This window comes from Cherax quadricarinatus, chromosome 23, assembly GCF_038502225.1.
Source record: "Cherax quadricarinatus isolate ZL_2023a chromosome 23, ASM3850222v1, whole genome shotgun sequence".
NCBI classification, from domain to species: domain Eukaryota; kingdom Metazoa; phylum Arthropoda; class Malacostraca; order Decapoda; family Parastacidae; genus Cherax; species Cherax quadricarinatus.
The window spans coordinates 42566549-42581541 of NC_091314.1; the positions used below are offsets into that span (position 1 = coordinate 42566549).

The 14993-nt window shown below is 39.3% G+C and overlaps 1 protein-coding gene across 4 annotated transcripts in view; it reads right to left on the minus strand.

Annotated features, from left to right (window-relative positions):
- Positions 1-14993, minus strand: part of LOC128685674 (rho family-interacting cell polarization regulator 2) — a 535723-nt gene that overhangs the window by 70897 nt on the left and 449833 nt on the right. For all 4 annotated transcript variants that reach the window (XM_070088105.1, XM_070088106.1, XM_070088107.1 and 1 more), the window contains one exon: positions 444-567. In XM_070088105.1, the coding sequence (XP_069944206.1) occupies positions 444-567 (124 nt within the window). The remainder of the gene's footprint in view (positions 1-443; positions 568-14993) is intronic.

The window sequence follows — 14993 nt, forward strand, 5'->3', positions numbered from 1 at the left end:
ATATTAGATGAATTGTGATAGATAAATAAGCTGTGGAATATAGTTCTTTTCTATAAAATGTATTTTTTGTTTATACTTTTGGATGCCTGAAATGGATTAATTGGATTTACATTATTTCTTATAGGGAAAATGGTTTCAGTTTTAGTCAGTTTCACATTTTGTTGGACACTTTGGAACAAATTAAAGATGAAAGGGAAGGGTCCACTGTACACTTCTCTGACTTGTCACCTCACATGTTACTGGGTTTTGTTTATGGTTCTCACCTCCTTCAGTACATGTGCTGAAGAGGACTCTGAGGCCCTCTTTAATAGATGTGCTGAAGAGGGTCTGTGACTGAGGTTGAAATATACAGATCTTCTCCACTCTTAAATTTTCCATTCATGTGGGATTTAGTTTTTCATTTTACTTCAATAAATCAGGATAAAATATGACGTATACTTTACCTCTCCTTGGCAAGCCTGGAAGAGCCGGGTCTACAAGTGACGACACAACTTGTAAGAGACCGTTCACTACAGCCTCACCTGCAACGCACCAGTCATCACCACCTGCCACTGAATCCCACAGAACCTGCAAAACAACCATAAAATGCCACTCAGAACAATATATTACCAGATACTTAACCCTTAAACTGTCCAAATGCAGATCTACATTTTTTCAACATTTGAAAGTATGTAAAAAAAGGTGGATCATCTTTTCTTTTTTTACATTTGAAAAAGTGTAAAAAACTTTGATCTAGGTTTTTTTTTTTTTGTTATATTTGAAAATATGTAAAAAAACATAGATCTACTTTTGGAGCACTATGCATGTGAACGTAGATCTGCTTGGAGAATTTAACCCTTTGGGGGTCGCCAGGCCATCTCAGAGACTTGTTCTCAGGGTCGCCAAAATTTCAAAAAAAAAAAAAAAAAAAAAAAAATTTCTTATGAAAAGATAGAGAATCCTTTCCCGACCATAATGAAATTTGATGAAAAACTTACGGAATTATGCTCTCGCGAAGTTAGCGGTCTCGACAGTGTTTACGCATCGGCAATTTTGCCCACTTTGAGCCCTATTTTCGGCCAATTCCAGTGCACTAGTCAACAAAAATCATAACTATTTCGCTAGAACTCCATTTTTTCTATCGAATGAGTACAAGAAACCGCCCATTTACTGATTTCAACTATCCAATAAATAAGCTGTGGGATATAGTTCTTTTCTATAAAATGTATTTTTTGTTTATACCTTGGATGCCTGAAATGGATTAATTGAATTTACATTATTTCTTATAGGGAAAATGGTTTCAGTTTTAGTCAATTTCACATTTCGTGTTTCCGTTCCTTCATTATTTATTTCACCACTTCCCCTTTCACCCACCTCTGTGCACTTGCTCTCCCTCTGTGGGCACCTAGCTCTCTTGCAGTACTCCCCTTTCTTTGTATTTGACTGGCTCCTCCTCCTCAATTCCCCACTACTACCACTACCACCACTACTACTACTACCACCACCACTACCTCTTCCTGCCTATATATAGCCGTCCTGCTCCACTTCTGGTTACTGTGACTTTGTAAATGGTCCAAGTCGGACCGAAACATCGTCATTAGCTTCTCCCTTCTATGTGCGGGTTATTTGTGCATCCAATAAAGTGGTCAGAATTTAGCAATTTTGCCAATTTCACACAAATTTCAAAAGATGCCAATTTCCGAATAGGGTCCAGAATAAACAAGAAAGACATTTCTGGCACTAAAATAAAAGTTCTCTGTTCGTTAATCACATCCCCAAGCCCCTCTTATATTTCTTTGGCTTTCCACTTTGAATTTTTATTTTTACAAAAAATAGAAGATTTATTGTTATGCAGACTACTGCATTAGTGTAGAAATGGTATAAATAATATCAGCGCACTTGTGAAAGAATATTAGACTCACCAGTTGATGTGTATTGGACGCTTGGCATGATTTGTTTACTTTTAAACTTTGGTAAAAATCGAACATTTCTGCTACTTTGAGCTCAATTTCAAGGTACTTTTCATTGTAAAACCAATCAAAATCATCTCAATTTCTGTAATATGTCTTCCATTCTATAAAATGAGACCAAGAAAACTAGAATACAACAATAAATACCATACAAAAATACAGTGGACCCCCGGTTTACGATATTATTTCATTCCAGAAGTATGTTCAGGTGCCATTACTGAACGAATTTGTTCCCATAAGGAATACAGGTCTCCCTCAACATTCACGTTTTCAGCTTTCGCGGGCTTCACACATTCGCGAATTCCCAACCGCCAAATTCCCAGCCACCAAACTCCCAGCCGCCAAATCATATTCAAGTTTCCCGCCACCTGCGAGTCCCTACTACCCTCCCACCGACCCCCGCAACTGGCAGCCAGCCCTCCCACCATTCAGTGTGGCGAGTGTTTTGTTTGTTCATTATTTGCTATTAAACTACAGTATAAATAATGTAAACCCATTCATGACTGCATATTGGAATGGCTATTCGGACAGGTATTAGACGGTGACATCATGTGTTTACTCTTGAACACAGCAAAGAATCAAACATTTCTGCTACTGCTAATAATAACAATAGTAACAATAATAATAATAATAATAATAATAATAATAATAATAATAATAATAATAATAATAATAATAATAATGATAATAATAATAAATACGATATAATTGAAGAAGGAAGTTGTACAAAAATGCGAGGGAGTGGTTGACACATCGTCAGTATGGCTTTGTTTATGCTGGAGTGAGCATTAGTCTCCGTGCTCTTCCAAACATTTCACAATAATTCATTGTGTTTGGTGCTTGTAGATTGAGTGCGACTGGAGTGGTAGAGGCAGTGGTTGAGACAGCGATTGAGGCAGCGATTGAGGCAGTGGGTGAGGCAGCTGTTGAGGCAGCGATTGAGGCAGTGGTTGAGGCAGCGGTTGAGGCAGCTGTTGAGGCAGCGATTGAGGCAGTGGTTGAGGCAGCAGTTGAGGCAGCTGTTGAGGCAGCTGTTGAGGCAGCGATTGAGGCAGTGGTTGAGGCAGTGGGTGAGGCAGCTGTTGAGGCTGCTGTTGAGGCAGCGATTGAGGCAGTGGTTGAGGCAGCTGTTGAGGCAGCGATTGAGGCAGTGGTTGAGGCAGCGATTGAGGCAGTGGGTGAGGCAGATGTTGAGGAAGCGATTGAGGCAGTGGTTGAGGCAGCTGTTGAGGCAGCGATTGAGGCAGTGGGTGAGGCAGCTGTTGAGGAAGTGACTGAGGCAGCTGTTGAGGCAGCGATTGAGGCAGTGGTTGAGGCAGCGGTTGAGGCAGTGGTATTTAATAACATACATGTTATTAATAATAATAATACATGTTATTAATAATATGTACTATTATTATTTATAACATATATGTTATTAACCCTTTGAGGGTCCATCCCGTAGATCTACGGCTTTATGTTCAGGGTCCAAACCGTAGATCTACGTCATGAGCTCAGTTCACTCTGATAAACTGTGAGTGGTACATTTGGGCCTAGATATGAGAGAATACATCTATGTGGTATGTATGCACCACATCAAACAGATCCTGCAGCACGCTGTGTATAATGAGAGAAAAAAACTGAAATCATGATTTTTTGATTAAAACAGTGACTTTGCAGTGTTTTTTCGTATGTTTTTTATAGTTCTATTTGTGATTTCTTGGTCTCATTTGATAGAATGGAAGACATATTACAGAAATGGCTTGAAACTGAGCTTAAAGTAGCAGAAATGTTAAATTTTTGCCGATATTCAAGAGTAAACAAACGACCTCACACGTCTAATACACGCCAGCTGGTGGGTCTAATATGCATTCACAAATATGGTGATGATATTTATACAATTATTACAGTATTGCATAACAGTAAATCTTCTATTTTTTGGTGTGAATAAAAATTCATTGTGAATAAAAAATCAAAACGGAATTTATTTGTAAAGCCTCAAAACGTAACTAATGAACAGAGGAAATGTTAGTTTAGTTCCAGGAATACCTACATTGTTTATTCTGGACCCTATTTTGAAATTGGAATATTTTGAACTTTGTGTTAAATTGGCCAAATTAACAATTTCCGATCACTTTAATTTGTAGTTGAAACAGTTGACTTGGCGATTTCTTGTGCTCAGTCGATAGAATAGAAGTAATACTAGTGAAATAGCTAAGAATTTGGTTGACTGGGATAATGTAATTGGCCTAAAATGGGAGTCAAAGTCGGCAAAATCGCCAATTCGTAAATATCGCTGACACATCAAAATTCACGAGAGCATAATTTCGTCAATTTTCCATCAAATTTCGTACTTTTTGTTTTATTACCTTCACAAAAAGATTCTCTACCATTTCATAAGAAAAAATAAAAAATTTTTTTTTGAAAATTCTTGGACACTGGGGCACCACTTCAGATTTGGGCCTAGGACCCTGAAGGGGTTAAATACCACTGCCTCAACTGCTGAATTATTGTGAAATGTTTGGAAGAGCAGGGAGACTAATGCTCACTCCAGCATAAACAAAGCCACACTGACGATGTGTCAACCACTCCTTCGTATTTTTGTACAACTTCCTTCTTCAAATATATCATAATTATTATTATTATTATTATTATTATTATTATTATTATTACTATTAAACAAAGCCACACTGACGATGTGTCAACCACTCCCTCATATTTTTGTACAACTTCCTTCTTCAAATATATCATATTTATTATTATTATTATTATTATAATTATTACTATTGTTATTATTAGCAGTAGCAGAAATGTTTGATTCTTTGCTGTGTTCAAGAGTAAACACATGATGTCACCGTCTAATACCCGTCCGAATAGCCATTCCAATATGCAGTCATGAATGGGTTTACATTATTTATACTGTAGTTTAATAGCAAATAATGAACAAACAAAACACTCGCCACACTGAGTGGTGGGAGGGCTGGCTGCCAGTTGCGGGGGTCGGAGGGAGGGTAGTAGGGACTCGCAGTGGTTGAGGAAGTGGTAGAGGAATTGGTGGAGGCAGTGGTGGAGTCTGTGGTATTTAATAACATACACGTTATTAAAGCATAACATGTATATATTTAGTACAATTTACGACGTTTTCATGTATTTTATGATTGTTCATGGTTCAACAAGCTAAGGAAGCAGTATTGTATTATATTTCCCTACAATATATTGGGGCACCAAACATTCATGGTTTTTCAACATTCGTGAGGCTCTTGATCCCCTAACCCTCGCGAATGTTGAGGGAGACCTGTAATGTCAATTAGCTTAGTCCATTTCAGACCCCCAAACATACATGTACAAACGCACTTACATAAATACATTTACATAATTAGTCGCATTAGGAGCTGATCATAAACCAGGGATCCATTGTACAGTGCAAAGTCGCTGTTTTAATCCAAAAGCACGGTCAAAGTTTTTTTTTTCTCATGATGCACTGTGTGCTGCAGGATTTTTTTATACTGCACACACTGACCACATAGACCCATTCTTTCATATGTAGGCCTACCAGCTTTCTCTCACTAGATTTGAGGGCGCTAGAATTTAGGCGTACTAGTACGTCAAAAACCCTGGGGCATAAGCCATACTAGTACGGCCGAAACCCCCAAAGGGTTAAGGGCTAATACAGCTTCATCGCTGAAACTGCACTGAATGATCCACAGAAATAACAATATTCACAGAAGAAATATTCACACAATTTGTAATACGTTCTTATACTTATATGTACAGTAATTACAGAATTTTTAACAGGTGAATTTTCAGACTACAAACTGTTATTCTAGCTGAGCTTGCTGCAAGGTTCAAGTCCATCTAAATTATAATGCTACCCCTACACTATGTAGAGCCCACTATATGACCCACACAAAGTGACCCATACCATGAGACCCACATTATGAGACCCATCAAGTCAACAACCACCCAGACCCAAGTTATACTGCCACCCCTACACTATGTGACCCATATTATGTGACCTACACTATGTGACCTGGACTATGTGACCTACACTATGTGACCCTGACCATGTGACCTATACTATGTGATCCGGACTACATGACCTACACTATGTGACCCAGACTACGTGACCTATAATATGTGATCTGGACTATGTGACCTACACTATGTACCCATACTATATACAATATATGACCAACACTGTAACTTATACTATGTGACTCACACTATGTATCCACACTATAAACACTATATGACCAACACTATCACCTACACTATGTGACCCACAAGTCAAATATTCAGACCTAAGTTATACTGACACAAACATAATATGTGACCCACACTAAGTGCCCTACAACAGTCAGCTAACACCCACATCTAAGTTATACTGCTGCTCATGCCCTGTGACCCACACTGTGACCCATACTGTATGACATACACCATGTGACCCACAAGTCAACTAACATCCAGTCCTATCTAAGGTATACTGCCACCCCCATACTGTATGACCTACACTTTAAGACCCACACTGTGGCCTACACTATGTGACCCATACTATGTGACATACACTGTTACCCACATTTTATGACTATGTAACCTACACTGTTACACTATGTCACACTAGGTCAGAATGAGGGTCACATTGTGGGTCACAATGTGACCCTCATTCTGACCTACAATGACCCACAGTATACGACCCACAGTATATGTAAGTTTATTCAGGTCTACATACAATGTACCTGTGTGTAGACCTGATGTATAGTCTAGTAATACCATGTAATACCATTGAGTAAAAAATTCCTATTGAAATATGAAAAGGTCCACAATCTTGAGGAAATATGAAAAGTGTACAGTTTTGTAGAAATACGATAAAAAGTGTAGCTGTCAGTGAATGCAGCATACACAACGACATAGATCATCTATCTTCCAGACACCTTTTTACAGTGTTGCCGTAGCTAATTATCAGTAACAAATTGGCACTTAGTGTAGTGGAGTGACGAACATTAGAAATTTCTTCCTTTCTGAAATACGAGATGTATACAGTTTGTGGAAATATATTAAACTTATAGCTAGCAGTGGTCACAATATACACAATGAAAAGCAAATACACCCACCATCCGACTTACGACCTGCTCGACTTACGACCATTCGACTTACGACTGTGTTTTTTATGCCAAATTTCTGGGAAAAAACAACTATTTGTGTTGTACAGTGTTTATCCTAAACCTTACAGTATAAAATACAGTACTAACAGCATAAAAAGTAAAGTAAAACATGAAATACCAAAATAAAACAATAAAATAAAGTCATTACAAAAATGTTTTGTTGATATTCAGTAGTAAAGTTCGACTTACGACCATTTCAACTTACAACCAGTTTCTCGGAACCGAACTCGGTCGTAAGTCGGATGGTAGGTGTATTCCTCCAGTAATCTTCACCAGTCAACAATAGTGATAAAATAGCATTTGACGTGATGGAGGTGAAAAAAATCTAGAAAAGCTAAAGACAGTGATCTAGAAGTGCCCAAATCTTCAGACTGTAAAAAAGGGTCCCAGAGGTCACCGGCCGTTTGACATAGTAGGAGCTACCAGAAGTCACCAGTTGTCTCCAGGATGCAAGTTATACTTTTTGAATCAAACTGAACACATATTACTCTGTTAAGTAATATTCCAGTAGTCCTTTCACGAGCTAGTCCAGTATCACTGACTGGATTTGTTCAAAATAAGTGATCCACTGACTGGATTCATCCAAGAAATAAGTGAACCAATGACTGGATTCAAAAGCTGAAAGAGTTTCTAGGTGCCTTAACACCCAAACAGATTCATTGAAAAAAATAAGGCATCTTTTGACCGGATTCATAGCTGATAGGGTTTTTAGGCACCCTTATCAAGTACCCAAACAGTTACTGCTAGCAGTGGTAAGATTTTCTCAAACACATGTACAAATACAATTAGATACACATACAATTAGATCTACACTAACGAGGTTATTAGTAGAATATACAGCAAAACAACCAACAAAATCACATCATGAATTCCTGTGTAGTCTGCAACCAAACAAACAAATGGGCTTCTGCATGGTTTACATGCAACTTCTGTGGGAAATGGGCCCACGCATCTTGTGCAGATATTCGTAAATCATCTACAAGAGACATTAATCCAGGGAAGTGTTTTTGGGTATGCCCAAATGAGATACAACTGTGGAATAAAATCACATTGGTATTAAAAGATTATAACATCAAACCAGCCTTCATAGAAAACCTGACAGCATTCTATAACAGATGGGAAAATAAAAGGACTGGGCCAGATGGTGCTATTGCCCCTGGTGCAAATGCTGTCCTGGTAGACAGTAACTGTAAGAATGAGAAATGAATGTCAGTGGCCCAGAGGGAGACAGGAGCTCTAGTGGGGAAACAGGTGTAGTCAAGGACATGCAAAACCCAGAGTGAACAGGCAAAAGGGAGGGAAGGGGAAGGGCTGGCCTGTACATCACAGAGTCACTTATATGCTCAGAACTACTAAATGCCTCAAATGATGTAGTTGAATTTTTTGGCAGTAAATATCGAGAACCAAAACCCGGTTATTGTGGCTGTATACAAGCCTTCAGATGCAACTTCCCAACAATTCCAGGAACAGCTTTTGAAAACTGATCACTGTCTGGAAAATCTTCCAGCTCCTGCCCCCAACACCTTGCTCCTGAGGGATTTCAACCTATGGCACCTAAAATGGAGGAATGCAGCAAATAATGTTGTAGCAGAGATAACACCAGGAGGCAGCTCAGATGAAAACTCGCACACACGAGCTTTTAAATCTCTGCACCAAATTCACCTTAAACCAGCAAATAATAGAGCCTACAAGACTGGAGAATACACTGGGCCTCATCTTCACTAACAATGATGATCTGACAAAATATTACCATATCAAAACAATATACAGTGGTACCTCGGGATATGAACAGCTCAAAACTCAAACAATTATGTAAGTGTATTTATGTAAGTGTATTTTTGGGGGTCTGAAATGGATTAATCTAATTTACATTATACTTTATGAGAACAAATGCGTTCTGTATTGGCACTCGAACAGCCTTCTGGAATGAATTAAGTTCGTATCCTGAGGTACCACTGTACTCAGATCACAACATAATAGAGGTTCGGACATGTATGTGTGGGGCCCCGGACCGACAAAATGTGATCAGTCACGAGGGAACCTTCACCAAATTCAACTTCAATAACAAAAACATAAGGTGGACCAAGAAAACCAGGTCCTAAATGATATAACCTAGGAAGATAGCCTAAGCAACATGGATCCAAACCTACGTCTAGAACAAATTAACACTGTGGCACTCGAGGTATGCTCAAAGCATATTCCTTGAAGGAAAAAAAGATGATGATGTAAACTAGAAAGAGAAAGGTGCTCCCTATACAGGCAAAGGCAAAGAATAACAGAGCAGCTAAAAAGAGACCAATATATCTGCAATACATAGGGAGACACTGGTCAGAGAAATAGCAAACATCGAACTAAAGTTAAAGGAATCTTACAGGAGTCACGAAACACAGGAAGAACTAAAAATCATAAAGGAAATTGAAAGAAACCCAAAATATTTCTTTTCTTATGCCAAATCAAAGTCGAGAATAACATCCAGTATTGGGCCCCTACTTAAATGAGATGGGTCCTACACAGACGACAGCAACGAAATGAGTGAGCTACTCAAGCCCCAATATGACTCGGTTTTCAGTGAGCTGCTAACCAGACAGAGTCAAAGACCTAAATTAATTTTTTATGAGAGAGAGAGAGAGAGAGAGAATTTGGTAGACTCAAACCTTTCTGATATTATCCTGATGCCAAATGACTTCGAAAAGGCGATAAATGACGTGCCAATGCACTCTGCCCCAGGCCCAGACTCATCGAGAACTGCAAGAAGCCCCTATCATGTGCTTTTAACATCCTATGGAAAGGGAGCATGGACACAAGGGTCATCCCACAGCTGCTAAAAAACAACAGATATAGCCCCACTCCACAAAGGGGGCAGTAAAGCAATAGCATAGAACTACAGATTGATAGCGCTAACATCCCATATCATAAAAATCTTTGAAAGGGTTCAAAGAAGCAAAGTTGCCACCTATCTAGATACCCATCAGTTACACAACCCAGAGCAGCATGGGTTTAGAGCATGTCGCTCCTGTCTGTCCCAACTACTGGACCACTATGAGAAGGTCATGGATGATCTAGAAGACAAACAAAATGCAGACATAACATACACAGACTCTGCAAAAGCCTTTGACAAGTGTCACCACGGTGTAATAGCGCACAAAATGCGTGATAAAGGAATAACAGGAAAAGCTGGTAGATGGATCTATAATTTCCTAACAAATACAACACAAAGAGTAGAAGTAAACAGAATAAAGTCTGAGGTGGCCATGGTGAAAAGCTCTGTTCCACAAGGCACAGTACTCACTCCCATCCTGTTCCTCATCCTCATATCTGACAAAGACAGGGATGAAAGCCAAAGCACTGTGTCTTCCTTTGCAGATGACACCCGAATCTGCGTGACAGCATCCTCCATTGAAGACACCGCAAGACTCCAGGCAGACATCAACTAAATCTTTAAATGGGCCGCAGAAAACTATATGAAGTTCAATGATGAGAAATTACATTGTACTCCAATATGGAAAACGTGAGGAGATTAAAACTACATCAGTATAAAACAAATTCCATCCACACAATAGAGCAAAAAACTAATGTAAAAGACCTGGGAGTGATCATGTCAGAGGATCTCACCTTCAAAGACCATAACATCGTATCAATCGCATCTGCTAGAAAAATGACAGGATGGATAATGAGAACCTTCAAAACCAGGGATGCCAAGCCCATGATGACACTCTTCAGATCACTTGTTCTATCTAGGCTGGAATATTGCTGCACACTAACAGCATCTTGCAAGGCAGGTGAAGTTGCTGACCTAGAAAATGTACAGAGAACCTTCATGGTACACTTAAATGTGATAAAACACCTCAATTGCTGGAAACACTTGAAGTTCATCAACCTGTACTCCCTAGAATGTAGGCAGGAAAGATACATGATTATATATGCCTGGAAAATCCTAAAGGGATTAGTACCAAACTTGCACATGAAAATCACTCCCTATGAAAACAAAAGACTCAGCAGACGATGCAACATCACCCCCAATGAAAAGCAGGGGTGCCACTAGCATGATCAGAGACAACACAATAAGTGTCAGGGGCCCAAGACTGTTTAACTTCCTCCCAGCACACATAAGGGAAATTACCAACAGACCCCTGGCTGTCTTCAAGATGGCACTGGACAGGCACCTAAAGTCAGTACCTGACCAGCCGGGATGTGGTTCGTATGTTGGGTTTTGCACAGTTAACAGTAACAGCCTGGCTGATCACGCCCTGATCCACCATGAGGCCTAGTCACAGACAAGGGCGCAGGGTGCTGACTCCCGAAACCCTCTCCAGGTATACAGGCTGGACAAATTTACAAGTGAGAAATGTTGGATTTCAGTAAGACTTGCCTAGCATGACCCAGTAGGCTTACAACAGAGCTCCTCTAATGTAATGTAACAGGTGCAAGTAAGACCTGCCTAGCATGAGCAAGTAGATCTACTGCAATGCTCCCTCCTCGAATTTTGATTTAATGCCAGTAATCCTAGTGAAGAATGCGACACTTGTGCAACACTTGGAAAAATTATTATTGAGGAAACATTTGCCAGGAAGTGGCTTCTTCAGTCCAGTACAAAGAAGAATGGTGAAACCTAGGGACTTATTACCTCAAACTCCTCCTCATCTTCCACCATTCTTCTTTGTATTGAAGTGAAGAAGCCATTTCATGGCAAAATGTTTCCCAAATGTTGCACCGTGTCAGTTTTCTAAACCATTCACGTCACATGCATTCCTTCCTAGTGCTGGGTTGTCATCTGTGTTAGTGGACCAAGTACTATACATATTTTGTGGCTTATTGGACACATTTTTTTTCCATAAAATGTCTCCAAAAACCACCCTGTGTCCTATAAACTTAAGGTCAGTGATGGGAGCTATAAGTTTGGGGTTTAAGGTGGGCTGTAGCTCTCCAAGTTACATCCGATGCCAAGCCATTGAAACTAAAACAAGTCTTATAAGCCACAAAATAGAGTAAGCTGGTACACAAGACAACAGGACAATTATGAAAAATTATTTCATAATTCATGAGTTGCAGACAATTGGTAATAGTGTACCCCACTCCCCCTCCCCTCTAGCAGTCTAGTAACAAGAAGATTCGTGGTAACTTACTTTAAAAATTTCTTTCCTCTCTCCCTACATCTGTAAGTTCATTTCTAGCCTCCCTGAATCTATGTTACCCTCACTATGTGGCCCTTATTATAGACCCACACTGTGATCTACATTGCTCTATACTATGACTTACACAGTAACCCATACTGTGACCCATACCGAGTAAACCATATTGTGACCCTGGGTTGAGAATAAGCTTCCTCCTCCTCCTGTATTTAGCTCTTCATATCTCCAGCAGTCAAGGTGCTATATACAGGAGGAGGAAACTTATTCTCAACCCAGAGCACAGAGGTAACTTTATTAACCATTTGGATCAATGGTTTAAGAATTATTAGCCCATTGGCACACAAAAATTCAATGATGATCTAGTTGCCACTACTGAGACTGTACTCACAGATCAAGTGGGCAGGAAAAGAAAACCATAAACCTACCACAATAAATGACAATAAAAATCAATGTAAATACTATAATGATTCACAGCTATGCAATTTAACACATGCAGCTAGGAGGATTGGTAAAGCATACCGTGACTGTAGAACCCCAGACCTGTTAAGAACATTCCAAGCTGCACTAACAAATGCAAGGAAGAGAAAGCAAGAACTTAGGCAACAGGAATGGGAACAATTTGTTAGTGAGTTAAATAGGTCTACCCCTTTAAGTTTGGCTTGGAAAGGTATAAATAAAATAACCAGGAAAAAGACTGGTAATGTTGCCCATCCCTTTCCTCTTGAAAAAGCAAATGACCTCATAAATCACTGGTCCAAAACATCCAGGCATGAAAACCTGCCGTCTCATATCAGAAAAAACAGGCTTTAGAAGCGAGTCTAAAGAAATGTCCCTAGGTACACTGCAGGGAGGAGTTCTCAGTCCCATGCTATTTAATGTTCTAATTAATGCTCTCCTAAATGCTCTACCTGCCTCACCTAAACATATAGCTATAAGCTATGCTAATGACATCATGATCCATACAACAGGGCATAAGAAGATGAGTACCACTCTTAACCCTTTGACTGTTTCGGCTGTATACATACGTCTTACGAGCCAGTGTTTCAAATGTATATATACTCAATAATTCTAGTGGCTTCAAATCAAGCAGGAGAAAGCTGGTAGGCCCACATATGAGAGAATGGGTCTGTGTGGTTAGTGTGCACCATATAAAAAATCCTGCAGCACACAGTGCATAATGAAGAAAAAAAATTCCAACCGTTTTTTTAATTAAAATGCCGACTTTGGGGTCTATTTTCATATAGTATTTATGGTTGTATTCTTGTTTTCTTGGTCTCATTTGATAAAATGGAAAACATATAATAGAAATAGAGGTGATTTTGATTGGTTTTACTATGAAAAGACCCTTGCAATGGAGCTCAAAGTAGGAGAAATGTTAGATTTTTGCTAATGTTTAAAAGTAAACAAATGATGTCATTGTTCAATAAATGTCCAAGTAGCCATTCTAATATGCAGTCATGAATGGGTTGACATTATTTATACAATTATTACAATATTGCAGTAGTCTGCATAACAGTAAATCTTCAATTTTTTGTTTCAATAAATATTCGAAATAGAAAGCAAGAGTAATATCAGAGGGGGCTGGAGATGTGACGGAGGAACAAAGAAAATGTTATTTTAGAGTCAGGAATGTCTGCATTGTTCATTCTGGACCTTATTTTGAAATTGTCATATTTTTTAATTTTCCTGAAATTGGTCAAATTGCAAATTTCTGACCACATTATTGGGTGCACGTCCGCAATCGGTTATTTGGTTCCTTCAGTTATTCGGCACTATTTTCGGCTAGCATAATTTCAAATTTCCAGGTCGCCACATCAACCTGCTGGTACTGTTTGGTGGTGCTACTTCCTGCATAAGTCATTCTAATTTTTTTTTTCCATTTATTGTTATAACATACTTACTTTTAGCCCTAGCCATGGTTCCAATGAATAAAAGAAATGCTTTTCATTGTGTAAAGCACCTACACAGTACACTGTCCATTAAAGATAAGGTGGCTTTGAAGCCACTGTCGGCTGCTATGAGCTCAGTCTCGAGATGCAGGAGAATATGCTTTATTATTACGCTAATATCAACACTACAGCTTACTGCCTACCACAACTGATCTAATATGACATAATAAACAATATAAATAATATAAAACATGTTAAATACTCCAGAATGAATAATATTTGACATAACACCGAGCAGTTCGACGGAAGTATGAAGAGGATATGGCATACAAATACCATTCTCCTATCCGTCTTGGGGCTTATATTAGAGAAAACGGAGTGTAGCACAGGGCTAGCTGTGATATACACACGTACTATACCATAAAACAGAAACAAAAAAGCTATTTTCTTTTCATAGATTATCACACATAGCAGCATGTGTGTAGAGAACCTAGGATAACCCAAAAAAGTCAGACAAAATGGCTTAATTCTAGTACCTGGCTTGGGTTAGCCATATTTGATTTTTGGTAAATATTCGATTCCCAGCCAGAGTAGAAACATTGGGTGTTTCTTTACACCTGTTGTCTATGTTCACTCATCAGTAAATGGGTACCTGGGTGTTAGTTGACTGGTGTGGGTGTTATCCTGGGACACTGACCAATTGTATATGCACATGTTTACCTGGAGTTTACCTGGAGAGAGTTCCGGGGGTCAACGCCCCCGCGGCCCGGTCTGAGACCAGGCCTCCTGGTGGATCAGAGCCTGATCAACCAGGCTGTTGCTGCTGGCTGCACGCAAACCAACATACGAGCCACAGCCCGGCTGATCCGGAACTGACTTTAGGTG